The sequence below is a fragment of the Rhinopithecus roxellana genome, unplaced genomic scaffold, assembly GCF_007565055.1.
Source record: "Rhinopithecus roxellana isolate Shanxi Qingling unplaced genomic scaffold, ASM756505v1 contig3458, whole genome shotgun sequence".
NCBI lineage: Eukaryota > Metazoa > Chordata > Mammalia > Primates > Cercopithecidae > Rhinopithecus > Rhinopithecus roxellana.
The window spans coordinates 1-17870 of NW_022142524.1; the positions used below are offsets into that span (position 1 = coordinate 1).

Here is a 17870-nt window from a genome sequence, read left to right on the forward strand (position 1 = left end):
CGGACTCCATTGTGGCCCCTTCAAGGGATATGGGAGGGGCAGTTAGTGCCTCACTGGGGCAGTGTCCTTCCACCCCTCCCTGCCCCGGCTGGGTCAGAGCAGCCCATTTCCTGTGGAGACTGGGTCAGCAGCCCTACTCCCCCCCAACTGGGAGGCCTGAAGCCCTATCCCAACCCTGACCATCTCAGGGCTCACCTGGCACTGCCCCCCAGCTTCAGAGCCAGTCTCCCCAGGGGCTTGTCCAGCTCATCATGCACCAGGTAGACTTCCTCGGCAGTCAGCCCAAACAGCTCCGCTTAGCACAGGGAAACGGCAGCCCTGGTTACTGCCCATCTGCCCAGAGGGGCACTGTCCAGACTCCCATAATGAGGGGCCACAACTAATCAATCCCACTTCACATATAAAGAAACAGAGGCCCCCACAAGTACCCAAGGCCATGCAGCAACTGGAGCTCAACAGGTACTTGGAAGTGAACCCGCGGAACTGTCACAGCCAGTCCCGCTCTGGCCCCTGCACCCCCACCCTCACCCGCACCCCCTCGGCCGACCCGCCCGTCCCTGGCGCTCTCAACTCACCAGCCCGGGCCACGCTGCGCCCGTTGGCGTTCATAAGCCGCCGTGGCCGGAGCAGGACCAGTTGGGCATCCCCAGCGGGCCAGGGCGAGGTCGGCGGCACAGTGCCGGTCGCGCGTCCAACTCTCCGCCACACCCAGCCGCCGCGCCAGCTGCCCCAGCACCGCCATGCCTACGCTGTGTCGCGTGCCGGGCAGTCCGGGATTCCCCAGGCCAGCCACCTGCGGGCAGAACCAGGGAACTGAGGCCCAACAACTCTCACCACCCCCGATCTCACAGCGTCCCGTGGGCTCCAAAGCAGACGAGCGGAAACGCAGAGCAACGCTGCAGTGGGGAAGGGGCGCGAAGAAAGGGCCCAGAAACCTGACCCCCGAGAACTCCAGAAGGCTGGGCAGGCAGGGCGCCCTAGTGCAGGACGGAGCTTCTGGAAGTTTGGAGCCCGTCGAGCACGGGACCCACCAGTTAAGAAAACAGAGCAGCAATTTGGGGGCACTCGGCTCCCGGGACATAATGGCCGAACTGAAGCTAGGGACCGGGAGCCCCTACGTCGCCGCCCCACGCCACTCACCATCCACCGCTTCCCCGGGGGCCGAGGCTCCAAAACGCATCGGCTCATGGCTCGACTCAGCCACTGTCGGGCCCCAAAAAGCCGCGCGGCCTCATGCTGCCCCCATTCCCGGCCCGGACACCGCCCCCTGACGTCATCACCCGCAGCAGCCAATCGCGTTGCCATTTGTTTGGCGTCGACCGCCAACGTCCAATCCGAGCCGGGCTGCATGGCCGCCATGCTTCTGAGAGGCGGAAGCGGCGAGGCGGTGGCCGAGTCCGGGAGCCCAGGCGCCTTCAGTGGCGCGGCGTCACAGTGTCCCTGCGGGGTTTGTGTGGGACGCTTGGAGCTCTTGTTTGACCTTCGGTTGGGAGACGGAAGCCTTGTTATGCTCCCGGCTATGGCCCTGCCTCGCGGCGAAAATCTGGCAAGTCCTTTCCCCGATGTAGACCTCAACCTCCCCAGCTAATAAAAGTTTTCTACCTCCCTCCGGCTCAAAAAGCTTGGTTCCCGGTGGCGTGGCCAGAGGGGCGGGGCCTGTGGGCGTCCTGGTGATGGTGCCTAGCAACGTCAGGGCCCGGGCCGCGAGGTAGTTGGCAGAGGCCTCGGGGTCCTCTTGGAAGGGGCCTCATGACAGATTCGGACGAGGTGCGGACTGGGGAGAAGACTAACGCAAAGGCAGAGGGCCAGGCAGAGAGACCGAGGCTGGGTTCACAGGAAAGGGTGAAGGCCGGGAGGGGGAGGGGCAGGGGCAGCACTCCGACTCAGGGAAGGCCCTGGCCACCATGCCAAGAACCAGGATGTGAGAGATCCTTGTAAGGCTCGGCGGCTGCTTGGACAGAGGTTTCTGGCTTGGGTAGATGGTGGGGAAGGTGACCTCACCAAGATGGGAGAGCCTGGGGCAGAAGTCAGGTGAGGTGCCCAGTGTGGCCTGCTGGAGTGAGGGTCCTGAAGGGTACCCAAGGGGCTGTAGGACCCCCAAAGCCTGAGACTTGGGACCGGGCCTGAGCTGGAGACATCAGAGCTTGGGGTGTCAGTAGCCGGAAGTGGGAGCTGGGAAGGCCGGGGGGGGGGGGGGGGGGGGGTGAGAGCAGATGGTGTTGTAAGCGTGAGGACCCTGATCCCTGACCTTGACCATAGGAGAGGGAGAAGGGCAGGACTGGAGAGGGACAGGTTGGCGCGGCCCTAAGGGGAATGGGACTGGGAGCGCCACCGGACCCCCGAGTGGGAGTGCCTCCTTCAGGCCTCCTTTCTGCCTCTCCTCCCTCCCTGCAGAATGCTGGTGAGTGTGTCAGTGGGTGGGGGTCATCTCGGGGGCCTGCCGCAGCTTGCTGTCCTTCGGTTCTAGGATGCCCTGAAGGTTGACCAGGGCCCCTTACAGGACATCCCAAAGCCGTGGGTGATTCCAGCCCCCAAAGGGATCCTGCAGCACATCTTTGGAACCAGCCAGGTGTTCCAAAGCATCTGTGATGTAAAGCCAAAGGTCACGGGGTTAACAGTGCCCCTCAAAGTCAGGGAGTAGTGAGTGACTACCTTGCTTTGGGTTCCCAGATTCCTGCCCGACACAGCCATTCACATACCGTGCAGCTTTGAGCCACTTACTCTCTTCAGGCCTCAGTGAACTCAACTGTCTAATGGGGCTCTTCCACCTCAGTGGAAACGAGGCTGATGGCCTGGCTGGACTCCAGCCTGCTCTCCCTGGGCTTCTGTCTACTCCTGCCTCTCCATCCAGCTCCCTTGCCTCCCACAACCCCCGCCCCAGCCGTATGCCCTGGGCTGGTCCACAGTCGGGGCCACCCCTCTGCCTGTCCCCACTTTCTCCACAGCTACTCCAGAGGCCAGCAGTGCTTGGAGCAGGCAGACTGGGAGACAGCTGTGCTGTTCTTCTCCCGCGCGCTCCACCTGGACCCACAGCTGGTGAGAGGCAGACCTGGGTGGGCACAGGCAGTTGCTGGAACATGCTTCCTCCCTCCCTGTTGCACCTGCCAGATCCCTCCTCTCACGACCACCAAGTCCCTGATGGGAATTGGGTGTCAACCCTCGGGAGGGGGGGGCGGAGACTTTCCCCTACCCTCCAGGGACAGATTGTGGGGAGGATCCAGCAGCCTGGGTCCCCTCATCCTTAGGTGGACTTCTACGCCTTGCGGGCCGAGGCCTACCTCCAGCTCTGTGACTTCTCCTCGGCTGCCCAGAACCTGCGGAGGGCCTACTCCTTACAGCAGGACAACTGCAAGCACCTGGAGCGCCTCACCTTTGTGCTGTACCTACAGGTGCCTGGGGCTGCCCGGGGCCCATGCAGGGCACGCACCTCACACCACTGGCTTTCCCTCCAGGGCTCTCCTGGCTCCTGGGCCCGTCTCCTTGGATTCCTCCTTGTCCCTGTGTCTGGGTCCCCACCTGCTGCCCCTCTCACCTTCAAGGCTGGTTTACTGCCAGTGTTGAGTCAAGTTTGGCAGCACTGTCCATTTGGGCTTTCTGCCATAATGACAGTGTCCAATATGCTACCCACCAGCCACGTGGAACTGTTGAGCCCTTGACATGTGGCAAGTGTGACTAAAGAACTGAATTTTATATCTTATTTATATTTTATTATTATTATTGTTTTTGAGACGGAGTCTTGCTCTGTCGCCCAGGCTGGAGTACAGTGGCGTGATCTCGGTTCACTGCAACCTCTGCCTCCCGGGTTCAAGCAATTCTCCTGCCTCAGCCTCCTGAATAGCTGGGACTACAGGCACATGCCACCATGCCTGTCTAATTTTTTGTATTTTAGTAGAGACGGGGTTTCACTTTGTTGCCCAGGCTGGTCTCGAACTCCTGGGCTCAGGCAATCTGCCCGCCTCGGCCTCCTAAAGTGCTAGGATTACAAAAGTGAGCCACTATGCCCGGCTTCTTATTTTTATTTTAATTAATTTAAATGTGTATAGCCACACAAAGCAGTGGCTATTGTCTTGGATGGGATGGCACAGATCTAGAGTCCAGAGGCTCTAAGCACAAAAAAGCTCACAGTGACCCCCAAGTGTATTTCAAAGGAAAAACAATATGAAACTATAAAACACCAACAAAGTCTTGCTTTTTTCCATTTTGATAACCTTGTTGTCTTTTTTTTTTTTTTTTTTTTTTTGAGACGGAGTCTTGCTCTGTTTCTGAGGCTAGAGCGCCGTGGTGCGATCTCAGCTCACAACCTCCACCTCCCTTGTTCAAATGATTCTCGTGCCTCAGCCTCCTGAGTAGCTAGGATTACAGATGTGCATCACCACACCTGGCTAATTGTTGTACTTTTAATAGAGATGGGTTTTCACCATGTTGGCCAGGCTGGTCTCCAACTCCTGACCTCAAGAGATCTGCCCGCCTCAGCTTCCCAAAGTGCTGGGATTACAGGTGTGAGCCAGTGCGCCTGGGCTTGATGTCGTTTATGTCAAAATATATTCAGTTCTTGGCCGGTTTGGGAGGGCGAGTAGGGCGGATCATGAGATCAAGAGTTTGAGACCAGCCTGGCCAACATGGTGAAACCCCGTCTCTACTAAAAATACAAAAATTAGCTAGGCATAGCATACGCCTGTAATCCCAGCTACTTGGGAGGCTGAGGCAGAAGAATCTCTTGAAACCAGAAGGCAGAGGTTGGGGTGAGCCGAGATCATACCACTGTACTCCAGCCTGGGTGACAGAACAGGACACTGTCTCAAAAAAAAAAAAAAAAAAAAAAAATCTGTTCTTAAAACGAAACATTTGGGGCCCTCAGACCATGTGCTGAATCTGTCTGTTGCGGGCCCATGTCCTGCATGGCCACTTCCTGTGTGCCCTTGTGCAAGTCACTCCACCTCTCTGAGCCTCAGTTCCTTTATCCATAAGAGAAGCATGCTAGTGCCAGTGAGAAAACCAGTTCAAGTTCTTAGCACAGGGCTCAGCACCCAGGGCCCAGGTCCAGGCTACAGCATGTTCATGTTAGTTCTGTTGGTCTCTTCTGCCATCTGAGATTCTGTTTTTTGTCTGTTTGTTTGTTTGTTTGTTTTGAGTCGCCCAGGCTGGAGGGCTGTGGCATGATCTCAGCTCACTGCAACCTCTGCTTCCCGGGTCCAAGCAATTCTCATGCCTCAGCCTCCTGAGTAGCTGGGATTATAGGCATGCACTAACATGCCTAGCTGATTTTTGTATTTTAGTAGAGACAGGGTTTCACCATGTTGGCCAGGCTGGCCTCAAACTCCTGGCCTCAAGTGATCCACCTGCCTCAGCCTCCCAGAGGGCTGGGATGGGATAACAGGCGTGAACCACCGTGTCTGGCCCAGCCATCTGAGTTTTCTCCATTTCTCTTTGTTCCTGAATCTCTGTATTCCTGTCTCTTGCCAAGTGTGTATCTCTCACTGACTCTTGCTGTCTTTCCCCAGATCTGTATCTCTCTCCATCTCTGTCTCTGTGTCTCTGCCTCTTCAAGTCTCTTCCAGATCTAAAAGGCTCTATCCTTGTCTCTTGTATCTCTCCCTCCTGCCTCAGGGCTTTCGGCTGACAACTAGGGGGTGCAGCTGGGCTGGGGTGGCAAGCAGAATTGACTGTCCCCTGTGTCCCCAGGGGCAATGCCTTTTTGAGCAGTGTGCCTTCCTGGATGCCCTGAATGTCTTCTCACATGCTGCTGAGCTCCAGCCTGAGAAAGCGTGCTTCCGTTACCGATGGTGAGTGCCCTTGCTGGACCCTTCTCCCAGCAGCGGCTTCCTGATGCCCCACCCAGGAAACAGAGCACTCTGTTCCCTCTGCCCTCAGCATGGCCTGTCTCCTGGCCCTCAGGCGGCATCCAGCCTGCCTCTCACTCGTCACCGAGGAGCTGAAGCAGGACCCCACCAATGCGACGTCTACATCCTCCGGGCCAGACTCCACAACTTTCTCCAGAAGGTACAGTGGAGGAGGCGGGCAGGGGCGTGCCTCCCAACCTTGGGGGTCATCAGTGTGCCCCAAGAGTACAGGAGGAGACAAGGCTGTCAGCTAGCCCAGAAGCCCCATCCCACAGTGCAGTGGTCACTGTCCTCCCTGGGAAGAGGCCCGCACTGGCCTGACCACTCATCTACCAGTTCAGGTCCTTGTTCCATTGTTGCTCAGCCCTGGCTCTGTGCCAGGCCTGTGCTGTACCCCAAGGGTTGCAAAAGATGAGAGACTCATGTCATCCCTGTCTGGAGGGAGCTCACAGCCTGGGGAGTGTATCCCTGGGCAGATGAGTACACTGCGAAGGATTTAGCCACAATCCTGTGAAGCCACACACGGGGGCACCCAGGGCACCTAACATGAGTTAGCCCTTCTCCCTTCCTCTTCTTCCCTCCTCCTCCTCCCTTCCCCTTCCTCCCTCCTCCCTTCCTCCCTCCTCCCTTCCTCCCTCCTCCCTTCCCCCTTCCTCCCTTTTTCCTCCTCCATTCCTCCCCTCCTCCCTTTCTCCCTCCTCCCTCCTCCCTTCCTTCCCCCTTCCTCCCTTCTGCCTTCCTCCCTTTCCCCCTCCTCCCTTCCTCCCTTCCCCCTTCCTCCCTTCCCCCTTCTTCCTTTTCTCCTCTCCTTCCTTCTCCTCTTCCTCCCACTTCCTTTCTTTTTTCCTGTTTGCCTCAATGAATCACCCCTACCCCTGACCACCTGCACACCTGGGCTGGGCACAGGGACAGACAGTACAAGGAACAACTTGGGAGCAAGAGAAACTTGAGGTCATAAGGGAGGAGGTGGAGGGGGGTGCTGGGCACCAAGGAGAAGAGGGCAGGGATGAGAAATCTCCCCGGAGGCAGCGGGAACCTCTATCAGGTGTCCCCAGGGCAGGGAGCTTTAGGAAGATCATTCCGGTATCCACAAGGAGTGTGGGTCGAAGGGAGGCCTGGAGGCAGGAGCCTGAGAAGGAGGCTGGGCGCCACTGCAGAGTGGGGTGAGGTTGAGGGAAAGGTGGTCATGAGGGCAGCAAGGAGGGGCAAGTCCCACAGCCCTTCAGAAGGCAGGGCTGGGCCGGGCGCGGTGGCTCAAGCCTGTAATCCCAGCACTTTGGGAGGACGAGACGGGTGGATCACGAGGTCAGGAGATCGAGACCATCCTGGCTAACACGGTGAAACTAAAAAATACAAAAAAAAAAAAACTAGCCGGGCGAGGTGGTGGGCGCCTGTAGTCCAGCTACTCGGGAGACTGAGGCAGGAGAATGGCGTGAACCCGGGAGGCGGAGCTTTCAGTGAGCTGAGATCCGGCCACTGCACTCCAGCCTGGGCGACAGGGTGAGACTCCGTCTCAAAAAAAAAAAAAAAAAAAAAAGGCAGGGCTGGAGTCTGGCTTGGGGGTTGGCTTGAAGGAAAATGGAAGGATCCAGAAGGGTTCTGGCTTGGCCTGGGTGGATGGGGAGATGGGAAACTAGGATGGGAGGAGCAGGTGGGCGGGGTGGGTAGGTTCATCTCATTCTCCAGGTGGGGACATCCTGGGGGCGGCTGAAATGCCAGCCCTGCATTGTAGGAGGGAGCGCCGCCGCCCTGGCAGGAGCAACTCCAGGGAGTGCAGTCCACCCTGGGCAACTCCTCCCTGTGCCTTGGGGCTGGGCTGCAGCATCCCACAAGTGATTCAGTGGCATGAGACTAGTAATTTGTTTTGTTTTTGTTTTGTTTTTTTTGAGACAGTCTCACTCTGTCACCCAGGCTGGAGTGCAGGTGATGAGATCTCAGCTCACCGCAACCTCTGCCGGGAGGTTCAAGCGATTCTCATGCCTCAGCCTCCTGAGTAACTGGAATTACAGGCGCCTGCCCAGCTAATTTCTGTATTTTTAGGAAAGACAGGGTTTCGCCAGGTGATCCCCCCCTGCCTCAGCCTCCCCAAGTGCTGGGATTATAGGTGTGAGCCACCGCGCCTAGCTGAGAACTAGTAATTGATAATTATTGGTGACTCTTGTGATTTTAGCCCCCTCCCATGTGTAGGCGTGTTCTCAGCACTTTGCCCCTGTTTAACTGTGAGGCTCGCAGCAACCCTTTGGACTAGAGAGACACACTGTCCTCTTTTCACAGAGGAAGAGCCACCCCCAGGTGACTTGCCCAAGGTCACACAGCCTGTTCCCAGTGGCACTGCCTGGAGCCAAGGCTGCCTACTCCAAAGCCCTGCCCCTAGCTCCTGCCATTTCCCTGCCTCCATCCACCCATGCCTGCTGTCCACTACACCCCGTTCGCCCGCCAGCCAGTCACCCCGCAGGGAACGGGGTATTGTTGAACTGTCTGTTGCTGGGCTGAGCTGCGCCTTCCTCGCCCACCCCTCCTCCCAGTGGAAGGGACTTGCTGGGGGAGGTTTCCGCTGTACCCAGACCAGAATCTGGGCTTGGGCAGAGTGGTCTTGGGCTCAAAGGTCAGGGAGGGGAAGAGGGAGTGCAGGGGAGGGGAGGGAGGACACAACTGTCACAGTCAGGAGGTCACATGCTCCCCGCACCTTGAGTGGGCTTCACAGAGGCCTGACAAGGAGGCAGCATCTGCAGAAACCACTGGGGTGGACCTGGCTCACCTGAGGTCACATCTGGAAAGGGCCAGCTGGCATGGGGCCTGGGATGGCATTTCCCCACGATGCTCCTTGTGTCCTTCAAGAGGCAGAAAGGGGCTGGGCATGGTGGCTCAACCCTGTAATCCCGGCACTTTGGGAGCCAAGGTGGGCGGATCACCTAAGGTCAGGAGTTCGAGACCAGCCTGGCCAACGTAGTGAAACCCCATCTCTACTGAAAAAAAAAAAAAAAAAAATTAGCCAGGTGTAGTGGCATGCACCTGTAGTCCCAGCTACTCGGGAGGCTGAGGCGGGAGAATCTGTTGAACCTGGGAGGCAGAGGTTGCAGTGAGCCAAGACCACGCCAATTGCACTCCAGCCTGGGTGACAGAGTGAGACTCCATCTCAAAAAAAAAAAAAAAAAAGAAAGGGTGGAACATGGAGGGATGTGGGGGGCATTGGAGGAGGCATGGTGTGATGCCACCCTGCTGAAGAAAGGCCTCCAGGTCCCATGGCTCAGTTGACCTGTGCCCCTGATGCCACCCCTGGCCTCCTGCAGCCCCACCTCTGCTACCGGGATCTGCACGGTGCCTTGCTGTTGAATCCCAAGCATCCGCAGGCCAGGATGCTGCTCAGAAGATGGTGGCCCAGGCCCAGCAGGCGCGCCAAGACGCAGCGATCCTGGCCGTGCAGGGCAGGCTGCAGCACGCACTGCAGCGCATCAACTGTGCCATCGAGAACAACCCTCTGGACCCCAGTCTCTTCCTCTTCCGGTACTGCATGGGAAGGTGCTGGCCTTGGTTCCCAGGCCCTGCCCAGCCACAGACTTTCTGTGTGGTTTAAGGAGAGTCCCTGACCTTCTCTAGGCCTCAGTTTCCCCAGCTAGCCATCTAACAGTCTTACCCTACTTCCTACTGGGTTAAAGGCATTACAGAGGTGGTCCTCTTACAGCTGGAAGAGGGATGGCAACAAATGTCCCAGTTACCCCAGGAATCCTAGAGCCCCAGCCTGCTAAGCAGTTCACATTGGGCGCTGAGCCCAGCTCAGTGGATGAGAATTAGGCTTGAGTCTGGTCCCCAGGAACTTACCACATCTTGCTGCATTTCAGGAGGGAGCACCACTGCCCTGCAGGAGTGACTCCGGGGGGTTGTCCACCCAGTCAACCTCTTGCTATGCCAAAGGGCTGGGCTCAGTATCCCACAAGTGATTCAGTGACATGAGAGGCCACTATGATTTCGGGCCAATTAACCTATCCAAACAGTGGTGGTAAAACACCTGTTTCTTGTACAAAATGTTTTAATGTAGAGACTGGCATACACCTGGCTCCCAAAACGAAAGAGGGAGGGTATTTTTGCAAAAAATAAAATGATCAGTGCCTAGTGGGTTTTCTGAGTAGCAGTCCAGAGCTGGCCCCACGGGACAAATGAGGTGGGGATCGCCACTGCCTCCATGGGTCAGGAGGTCTGGCCAATCACCAGTCGGTGGGGGTGCACTGGCCCTCATGTCCCTCCTGCCGTCTGCCACGCCGTCCCCACAGGGGCACCATGTACCGACGGCTCCAGGAGTTTGATGGGGCAGTGGAGGACTTCCTGAAGGTGCTGGACATGGTGACCGAGGATCAGGAGGACATGGTGCGGCAGGCGCAGCGCCAGCTGTTGCTTACCTACAACGACCTTTGCCGTGCACTGCTACGGCAGGGCGCCTACCAGGAGGGCGTGCTGCTGCTGAAACAAGGCCCTCCGGGATGGCAGCAGGAGAAAGGGCTCTACATCAACCGAGGCGGTGCGCAGCGACCGGGGCGTTGGGGAGGGGATGCGGGGAGCCTCGCCATCTTTAAGGCCCCCACTGGGCACTTGAGGCCCCTGCGGGGGAAGGAGGAAGGGAGAGAGGAAGGAAGCGAGGGAAGAGAAAATGTAATAGTCTCAGTATCCCAGGAACACACTCTGGGAAATGTTACCTTAGACAAACTGGTTCCAGACTCCTTAAAATGCTCAAACAGGCAGCTGGGGAACAGTGGCCCAGACGCCCAGAAAACTAGAGGGGACGGGGACCGTGACCCGCCTATGGGGGTTATCAGCCACCAGTTTCAGGCCTGGCCCCGGGGCTGGAGCCGACTGGGCTGGGGCTCCCAGGCACTGGGAGTTGGGGGTCCACTCACCCCGCCTCCGGACCCTAGATTGCTTCTTCCAGCTGGGCAACCTGGCCTTTGCCGAGGCGGACTACCAGCAGGCGCTGGCGCTGGAGCCCGCAGGGACGAGGGCGCCCACACGCGCATGGGCCTGCTGCAGGAGAAGATGGGCTTCTGCGAGCAGAAGCGCAGGTGCGTGGGCTCCAGCCCCCACGGTGGGCGGGGCAGGCCCCGAGGGCGGGGCGGGCAGGAAGCCAACTGCTAGGATCCCTGGGTCAATCAAGTTGCTTCTCTCCCCCCCGGGCATGGGCGCGGTCGTTCTCCCCTGTAATCCCCACATTTGTGAGGCCGAGGCCGAGGCAGGTGGATTGCCCGAGGTCGGAGTTTGAGACCAATCTGGCCAATATGGTGAAACCCCATCTCTATTAAAAATACAAAAAAATTAGCTGGGTGTCCCCCCCCCCCCCCCTCCAAAAAAAACTCCTCTCCCAGTTATGCTTCCTTTTTTTTTTTTTTTTTGAGACGGAGTCTTGCTCTGTCGCCCGAGCTGGAGTGCAGTGGCCGGATCTCAGCTCACTGCAAGCTCCGTCTCCCCGATTTACGCCATTCTCCTGCCTCAGCCTCCGGAGTAGCTGGGACTACAGGCGCCCGCCACCTCGCCCGGCTAGTTTTTTGTATTTTTAGTAGAGACGGGGTTTCACCGTGTTAGCCAGGATGGTCTTGATCTCCTGACCTCGTGATCCGCCCGTCTCGGCCTCCCAAAGTGCTGGGATTACAGGCTTGAGCCACCGCGCCGGCCTGCTTCCTTTTTCTTTTTTAAACGGAGTCTCGCTCTGTCGCCCAGGCTGGAGTGCAATTGCACAATCTCAGCTCACTCAGCAACCTCAACCTCCTGGGTTCAAGCAATTCTCCTGCCTCAGCTTCCCAAGTAGCTCGGATTACAGACGCCTGCCACCACACCCAGCTAATTTTTGTATTTTTAGTAGAGATGGGGTTTCACCATACTGGCCAGGCTGGTCTCAAACTCCCCACCTTAGGCGATCTGCCTCCCAAAGTGCTGGGATTACAGGCGTGAGCCACCGTGCCCTCCCTATGCTGGTTTTCTTTGTGATATTTTTACTACTCAATAACTTGGAACTTAATCATGGGCAAATTAATATTTTCATTTTAGCTGATGGGTTTATGCCATTCTCAGAAAGGCCTTCCCTACCCCAAGATCATAAAAATATTCGTTGATGGTGGAGTTTCACACTGGCATCTAAGTGTTGGCTCCATCAGGGACGTCACTGGTGGAGAGAGAGGAGAGGGACATGGTAGGGGGAGCAGACCCAGCCTGGTTTCCGTCTAACTCCTCAGTGGGGCCCAGAAGCCACCCTTTTCCCCACAGATGGCCGAGCTCATGGCAGCTTGGAATCCACTGTGTCCTGCAGGCAGTTCCAGAAGGCAGAGGACCACTTCTCCACGGCCATCCGGCATAACCCCCAGAAGGCCCAGTACTACCTGTACCGGGCCAAGAGCCGGCAGCTGCTGCAGAACATTTTTGGGGCACGCCAGGATGTGGCCACTGTCCTGCTCCTCAACCCCAAGCAACCAAAGGTAGGTTCCTGCCACGTCAGGAGTGTAGGCTCCGGAGTCATGCCTGGTGCATAAAGATACTCCTCGGCCCCTAAAGAAATCTGGTTTGATAACAATCATAAGGCCAGGCATGGTGGCTCACACCTGTAATCCCAGCACTTTGGGAGCCCAAGGCAGGTGGATCACCTGAGGTCAAGAGTTTGAGACCCACCCAGCCACCATGGTGAAACCCCATCTCTACTAAAAATACAAAAATTAGCCAGGCGTGGTGGTGCACGTTTTGTAATTACAGCTAGCTCTAGGAGGCTGAGTCATGAGAATCGCTTCAACCCGGGAGGCAGAAGTTGCAGGGAGGCAGAGGTAGCAGTGAGCCAAGATTGTGCCACAGCACTTCAGCCTGGGTGATAGAGTGAGACTCTGTCTCAAAAAACAAAACAAAACAAACAAGCAAACAAAAAACACTGCAAAACACTTCCTTCTTCAGTCTTGGGAAGGGCCAAATCTGGCTGTGTGGGATCAGGGCAGCATCATGCTGTGTGCCCGCTGCTCTGGCCCCTCACCTGGCTCTGGTCTGTCACCCCCTTTCATGGCAGCTGTCCCTGCTGATGACCAACCTCTTCCCGGGCATGTCTGTGGAGGAGGTGCTTAGCACCCAGATAGCCCACCTGGCCAGGCTGCAGCTGGAACGGATGGTGGAGGGCAGCCTGCAGGCCGGCGGCCCACAAGGCATTGTGGGGTAAGCCCTGGAGCAGGGGGCACAGGCCAGGGCTGGGGAATGGCTGCAGCTCTAGGCACCTCTGGCTCCAGCTGCATGCCAGGGCCATTGTCTAGTCCTTGGAGAGATCAGCATGGGCCAGGGAGACCGACAATGCCCGGGGGGCATTGTTTGGCAGGATGCTTAAGCAGTGGGAGTTGGAGCACCAGAAGGCCTTGGCCCTGCAGCGCTCATGGAAGCAGGGGGAGCCTTTGATTGAGACCTCCGAGAAGCTGCAGGCCACCCCTGAGATTCCGCAGGTAGAACCAGGAAGCTCAGAGGGAGAGGCTGAGGCCCCCAAGGAGGAGGAAGAGAAGGAGAAGGAGAAAAAAAGGTAAGTGGAGCACACGCCAGGGCCCGAAGCCCTTGGGGTCTGGGGCAGAGCGTACCCCAGTCCAGGGCTGGAGGATGCAGGCCAGTGGAGTCTGGCTTCCAGGCCTGGCTCTGCACTCCCTCAGTTGTGTGATGGGCTGGGGACATCTTGCTATGAGATGGGGATGGTACAAGCAAGGGGTGCTCCTGAGGGAGGGTGTGTGGGGATGTGGGCCCTCACAGAGAGGAGTCACACCCCTGCTCATGGTCACTGTCACGAATTCTACTGTATGCACTAGCCACTTGCCACTTGTGCCAGAATTTTTTGTTTTTGAGACAGAGTCTTGCTGTGTCACCCAGGCTGGAGTAGAGTGGCATGATCTCGGCTCACTGCAACCTCCGCCTCCTGGGTTCAAGCAATTCTCATGCCTTAGCCTCCCAGGTAGCTGGGATTACAGGTGCATGCCACCACACCTGGCTAGTTTTTTGTATTTTTAGTATTTTTATCGGACTTAAGCGATCTGCACGCCTGGGTCTTCCAAAGTGCTGGGATTACAGGCATGAGCCACTGCGCCCGGCCCCCGGAATTTTCTTAATTCTTAAATTTGTTTCTGAAAACCTCTTATTGAATGTAACATAAATATAGGAAAGTGCACAAATCATAAGTGCCAGTTTGATGAATTTTCACAACTGCATGACACCCATGATATCATTATCCAGATCGAGAAAGAACACTTTCCCAGCTCCCAGAAGCCCACTGGGGCCCCCTTCGAGGCCCCTCCCATAGCCCACCCTACCTACAAGGCTGTCCTGATTCCTAACGCCAAACGTGAGCTTTTGTCTTTCCTTCACATGATTGGACAGCATGATGAGCGTCACTCACGCTGCAGCAGGTAGCAGCAGCCTGCTCCCTGTCACTGGTGCTGCAGAATATTCCGTCCTGTGTTTCTCTGTTCTACTGCTGGTAGACATCAAGTACACTAATGTTCAAAGGAAACTTTACACAATTGAAGTATAGGCATACCAGCATCCCTTGCCATCAATAGAAAATGTGGCCGGGCGCGGTGGCTCATGCCTGTAATCCCAGCACTTTGGGCGGCCAAGATGAGCAGATCACTTGAGCCCAGGAGTTCAAGACTAGCCTGGGCAACATGGCAAAACCCTGTCTCTACAAAAAAATACAAAAATTAGCCAGGCATGGTGATGTGTGCCTATAGTCCCAGCTACTTGGAAGGCTGAGGCAAGAGGATCCCTTGAGCCCCTGAGTCACTTGAGGCTGCGGTGAGCCGTAATCATAGTACTGCATTCCAGCCTAGGTGAGAGAGCAAGACCCTGTCTAAAGAAGAAAAGAAAAGAGGAAAGTGGCCGGGCGCGGTGGCTCAAGCCTGTAATCCCAGCACTTTGGGAGGCCGAGGCGGGCGGATCACAAGGTCAGGAGATTGAGACCATCCTGGCTAACACGGTGAAACCCCGTCTCTACTAAAAAATACAAAAAAAAAAAAAAAACTAGCCGGGCGAGGTGGCGGGCACCTGTAGTCCCAGCTACTCGGGAGGCTGAGGCAGGAGAATGGCGTGAACCCGGGAGGCGGAGCTTGCAGTGAGCTGAGATCTGGCCAGTGCACTCCAGCTTGGGTGACAGAGCGAGACTCCGTCTCAAAAAAAAAAAAAAAAGAAAAAAAGAAAAGAGGAAAGAAAATGCTAGCTCTTCAGTTTTCTCTCTTTTTTTTTTTTTTGGAGACGGAGTTTCACTCTGTCTCACAGGCTGGAGTGCAGTGGTGCGATCTTGGCTCACTGCAAGCTCCACCTCCCAGGTTCACACCATTCTCCTGCCCAGGCCTCCCAAGTAGCTGGGACTACAGGCACCCGCCACCACACCCAGCTAATTTTTTGTATTTTTAGTAGAGACAGGGTTGCACAGCATTAGCCAGATGGTCTTGATCTCCTGACCTCATGATCCACCCGCCTCGGCCTCCCAAAGTGCTGGGATTACAGGCGTGAGCCACCGCGCCCAGCAGCTCTTCAGTTTTCTAGCTCATGTTAGAATGAATATTAGAGTACACACCTTCCCTCTGTGTGCCCCCGAAATCAGAGGCTCCCTCCCCCAGGGAGATGTTGGGCTGAAGTGGATGGAACCCAGAGCACAACTCCCAGCTGGCGCCTGGAGCACTATGGTGCACCTCGCTGTCTGCAGTTGTGAACGTGGGCAGAGACCTGCAGCCTAGGTAGGGTCTGGCTGTGGTGGCCAGCAGACCTGGATTCAAACTCGGCCTCTCTGCTTCTTGGCTGAGTGGCCCTGGGCAGGTTGCTTATGGGCTCTGAGCCTTAGTTTCCTGGTCGGTGAAATGGTCATTAGCAGCTCTCTCCATCCCTCCGTCCCCACTTGTATTGGGAGAATGGAAGGGGGTAAAGCCTAGAGAAGCTCCTCAAGTCCTCCATAAGCATTCCCCAGGGCACAGCCCTTTATAATGTACAGAAGCCTGTCCCACGCCTGAACTCATTTTCATTTTGCAGTTGAAAAAGCCAAGGTGCTAGGCAGCCCCTTCAACACAACTGTCCTCATGGCACCATATGCCTGTCCAGCCTGGCCGCCCCGTTCCTGCCAGGCTTAGCCTCTGTGTGTCCCCACCCCACCCTAACCTGGCACCTTCAAGGACCTCTGAGCTCAGGAGAATGACCACCGAGCGGCCCAGGGCTGCTGGCCTTCTAGAGGCGCAGCTGCGTGGGCCTCCTACCATCTGAACTACAAAGCCTGTTTCTTGCCATAGGAGAAGAAACCAAAGCTCACACCTAGCAAGGTGGCATCCCTGTCTGACAGCTACCTCGACCAGACCTCTTTAGCTTCCAGCATGAGCTGTAAGTCCCTGGGGCTCCCGCCAGGCCTCAGGAAACTAAGGCAGCAGGGTGGTCAAAGGTCAGGAGTCGAAGACCGCTGGCCTAGGTGTGAGTTTAGCTCTGCTGCTGACAGCTGGGTGGCCTGGGGCGAGTGGCTCTAGAGCGGGAGTAACACTCTTGCTGGGCCTGCCGAGGACTCAGCGGGCAGTGCCCAACATGGGCAGAGAGGCCGAGGCTTGCTCCAGGCACTTCATGGTAGCTGCTACTCTGCTCTCATCCCCTCCCAGCCCTGTCCCAGAAAAAAACCCACAAACCTTGTGCATGGCCAGGGGGCTTTTAGCCCCAGTTCCGTGGGGCCCCAGCCTGGAGGAGACAGAAATGAAGAACGGGGAGGCTGCTCCTCAGAGACCCCAGGGTGGGTGTGCGCAGTCCTCTGTGGGGAGGGGAGTGGCAGGGCCCAGGCTCCTTCTTCATTTCGTGCATCCAGCAAACCCACCGAGTGCCCTGGGCCAGGCCTGTGCTCAACACTGGGCACAGGGATGACTGGCATAGTCCTTGCCCTGGGACATGAGCTCTAAGCTCCAACAGGAAGAAGGCTCCCAGGTGACCCGACAGCCAGGAGACAGGGCAGACACAGTGCAGGGGAAGCTGCGGCTGTGGGTGCATTTAGCGCCTTTTAGTGGGGACAAGGATGGAAGGGCAGGAGGGTGCCAGGCAGAGGGATGCAGGGGCCCTGCTGGGGCTGTCTGCTGCAACAGGAGCAGAGGGCAGGGGCAGCCACAGAGCAGAGGCCTGGGACTGGGAGAAGGGGGCTCTTAGGCATCTCCCCCCATGTCACAGCCCCACCCCTCGGGATCTGGGGCGCTGGGGGGCTGGGCGGGGGTGATCTGCAGGTAATGCGAAGCCTCAGGGCCACAGGCCAGTGTGAAATTGGGAAGCCCCTTTTCCAGGGCAGGTGCGGCAGGCCTGATGGGTGCTCTTGGCACACCCTTCCCAGTCAGGACCACATGCACCTCAGAGACTGAGACGTCGGCTATCTGCCAGGAATACAGGAGCACCTCAGCCACCGCCATGACATTCTCTGACTCGTCACTGCTGAAGACGCAATCCTCAGACTCTGGGAACAACAGGGAGGCATTGAGCCACGGTTCCAGAAAAATCAAGGACATCCAGGGCCAGAGGCAGAGCCTTAGCAAGACCCAGGCCACCCAGAGCCAGAGGCAGACCTTCAGCAAGACCACGGCCACCGTACACAGGAGGAACTCCAGCAAGACCAAGGCCACCCAGGGCCAAGGGCGGCGCTCCAGCAAGACCGAGGCCACTCAGGGCAAGAGGCAGAGCTCCAGCGAGATCGAGACCACCCAGGGCCCAAGGCAGGAGCCCAGCAAGACCAAGACCACCCGGAGCCCAAGGCAGAGGCCCAGAAAGATCAAGGCTGTTTGTGGCCGGAGCTGGAGACCCAGCAAGGTTGATGCCACCCAGGGCCGAAGCAGGGGACTGCTCCGAAGTTCCACCAAGACTGAGGCTTTCTATGACTCAAACTGGAGCCTCAGCAAGACTGAGGATGTTCAAGGCCAGGGCCAGAGAACCAGCAAGGCTGAGGCTGCCCAGGGCAAGAGCCGGGGCATGAACTCAACTTCCAGCAAGGCTGAGTCCACCTGGGGACCCAGCCCGAGTCTCAGCAAAACGGAGGTTGGA

At 57.2% G+C, this 17870-nt stretch overlaps 1 protein-coding gene and 1 pseudogene across 1 annotated transcript; one reads left to right on the top strand and one right to left on the bottom strand.

Moving 5' to 3' along the window:
• Positions 1-5: 5 nt before the first annotated feature.
• LOC115895874 lies at positions 6-1235 on the bottom strand (annotated as a pseudogene).
• Positions 1236-2260: 1025 nt separating this feature from the next.
• Positions 2261-17864, top strand: LOC115895875 (tetratricopeptide repeat protein 16-like; the record flags this gene model as incomplete). The annotated part of the gene is given in 16 exon segments (XM_030926439.1): positions 2261-3036; positions 3246-3389; positions 5683-5783; positions 5872-5951; positions 5954-6000; positions 9131-9200; positions 9203-9344; positions 10109-10353; positions 10748-10818; positions 10821-10891; positions 12130-12295; positions 12868-13010; positions 13168-13362; positions 14205-14352; positions 16106-16193; positions 17170-17864. Coding segments are annotated over 16 exon segments (2655 nt in total), but the record flags the coding sequence as incomplete, so codon positions are not given.
• Between the last annotated feature and the right edge of the window lie 6 nt (positions 17865-17870).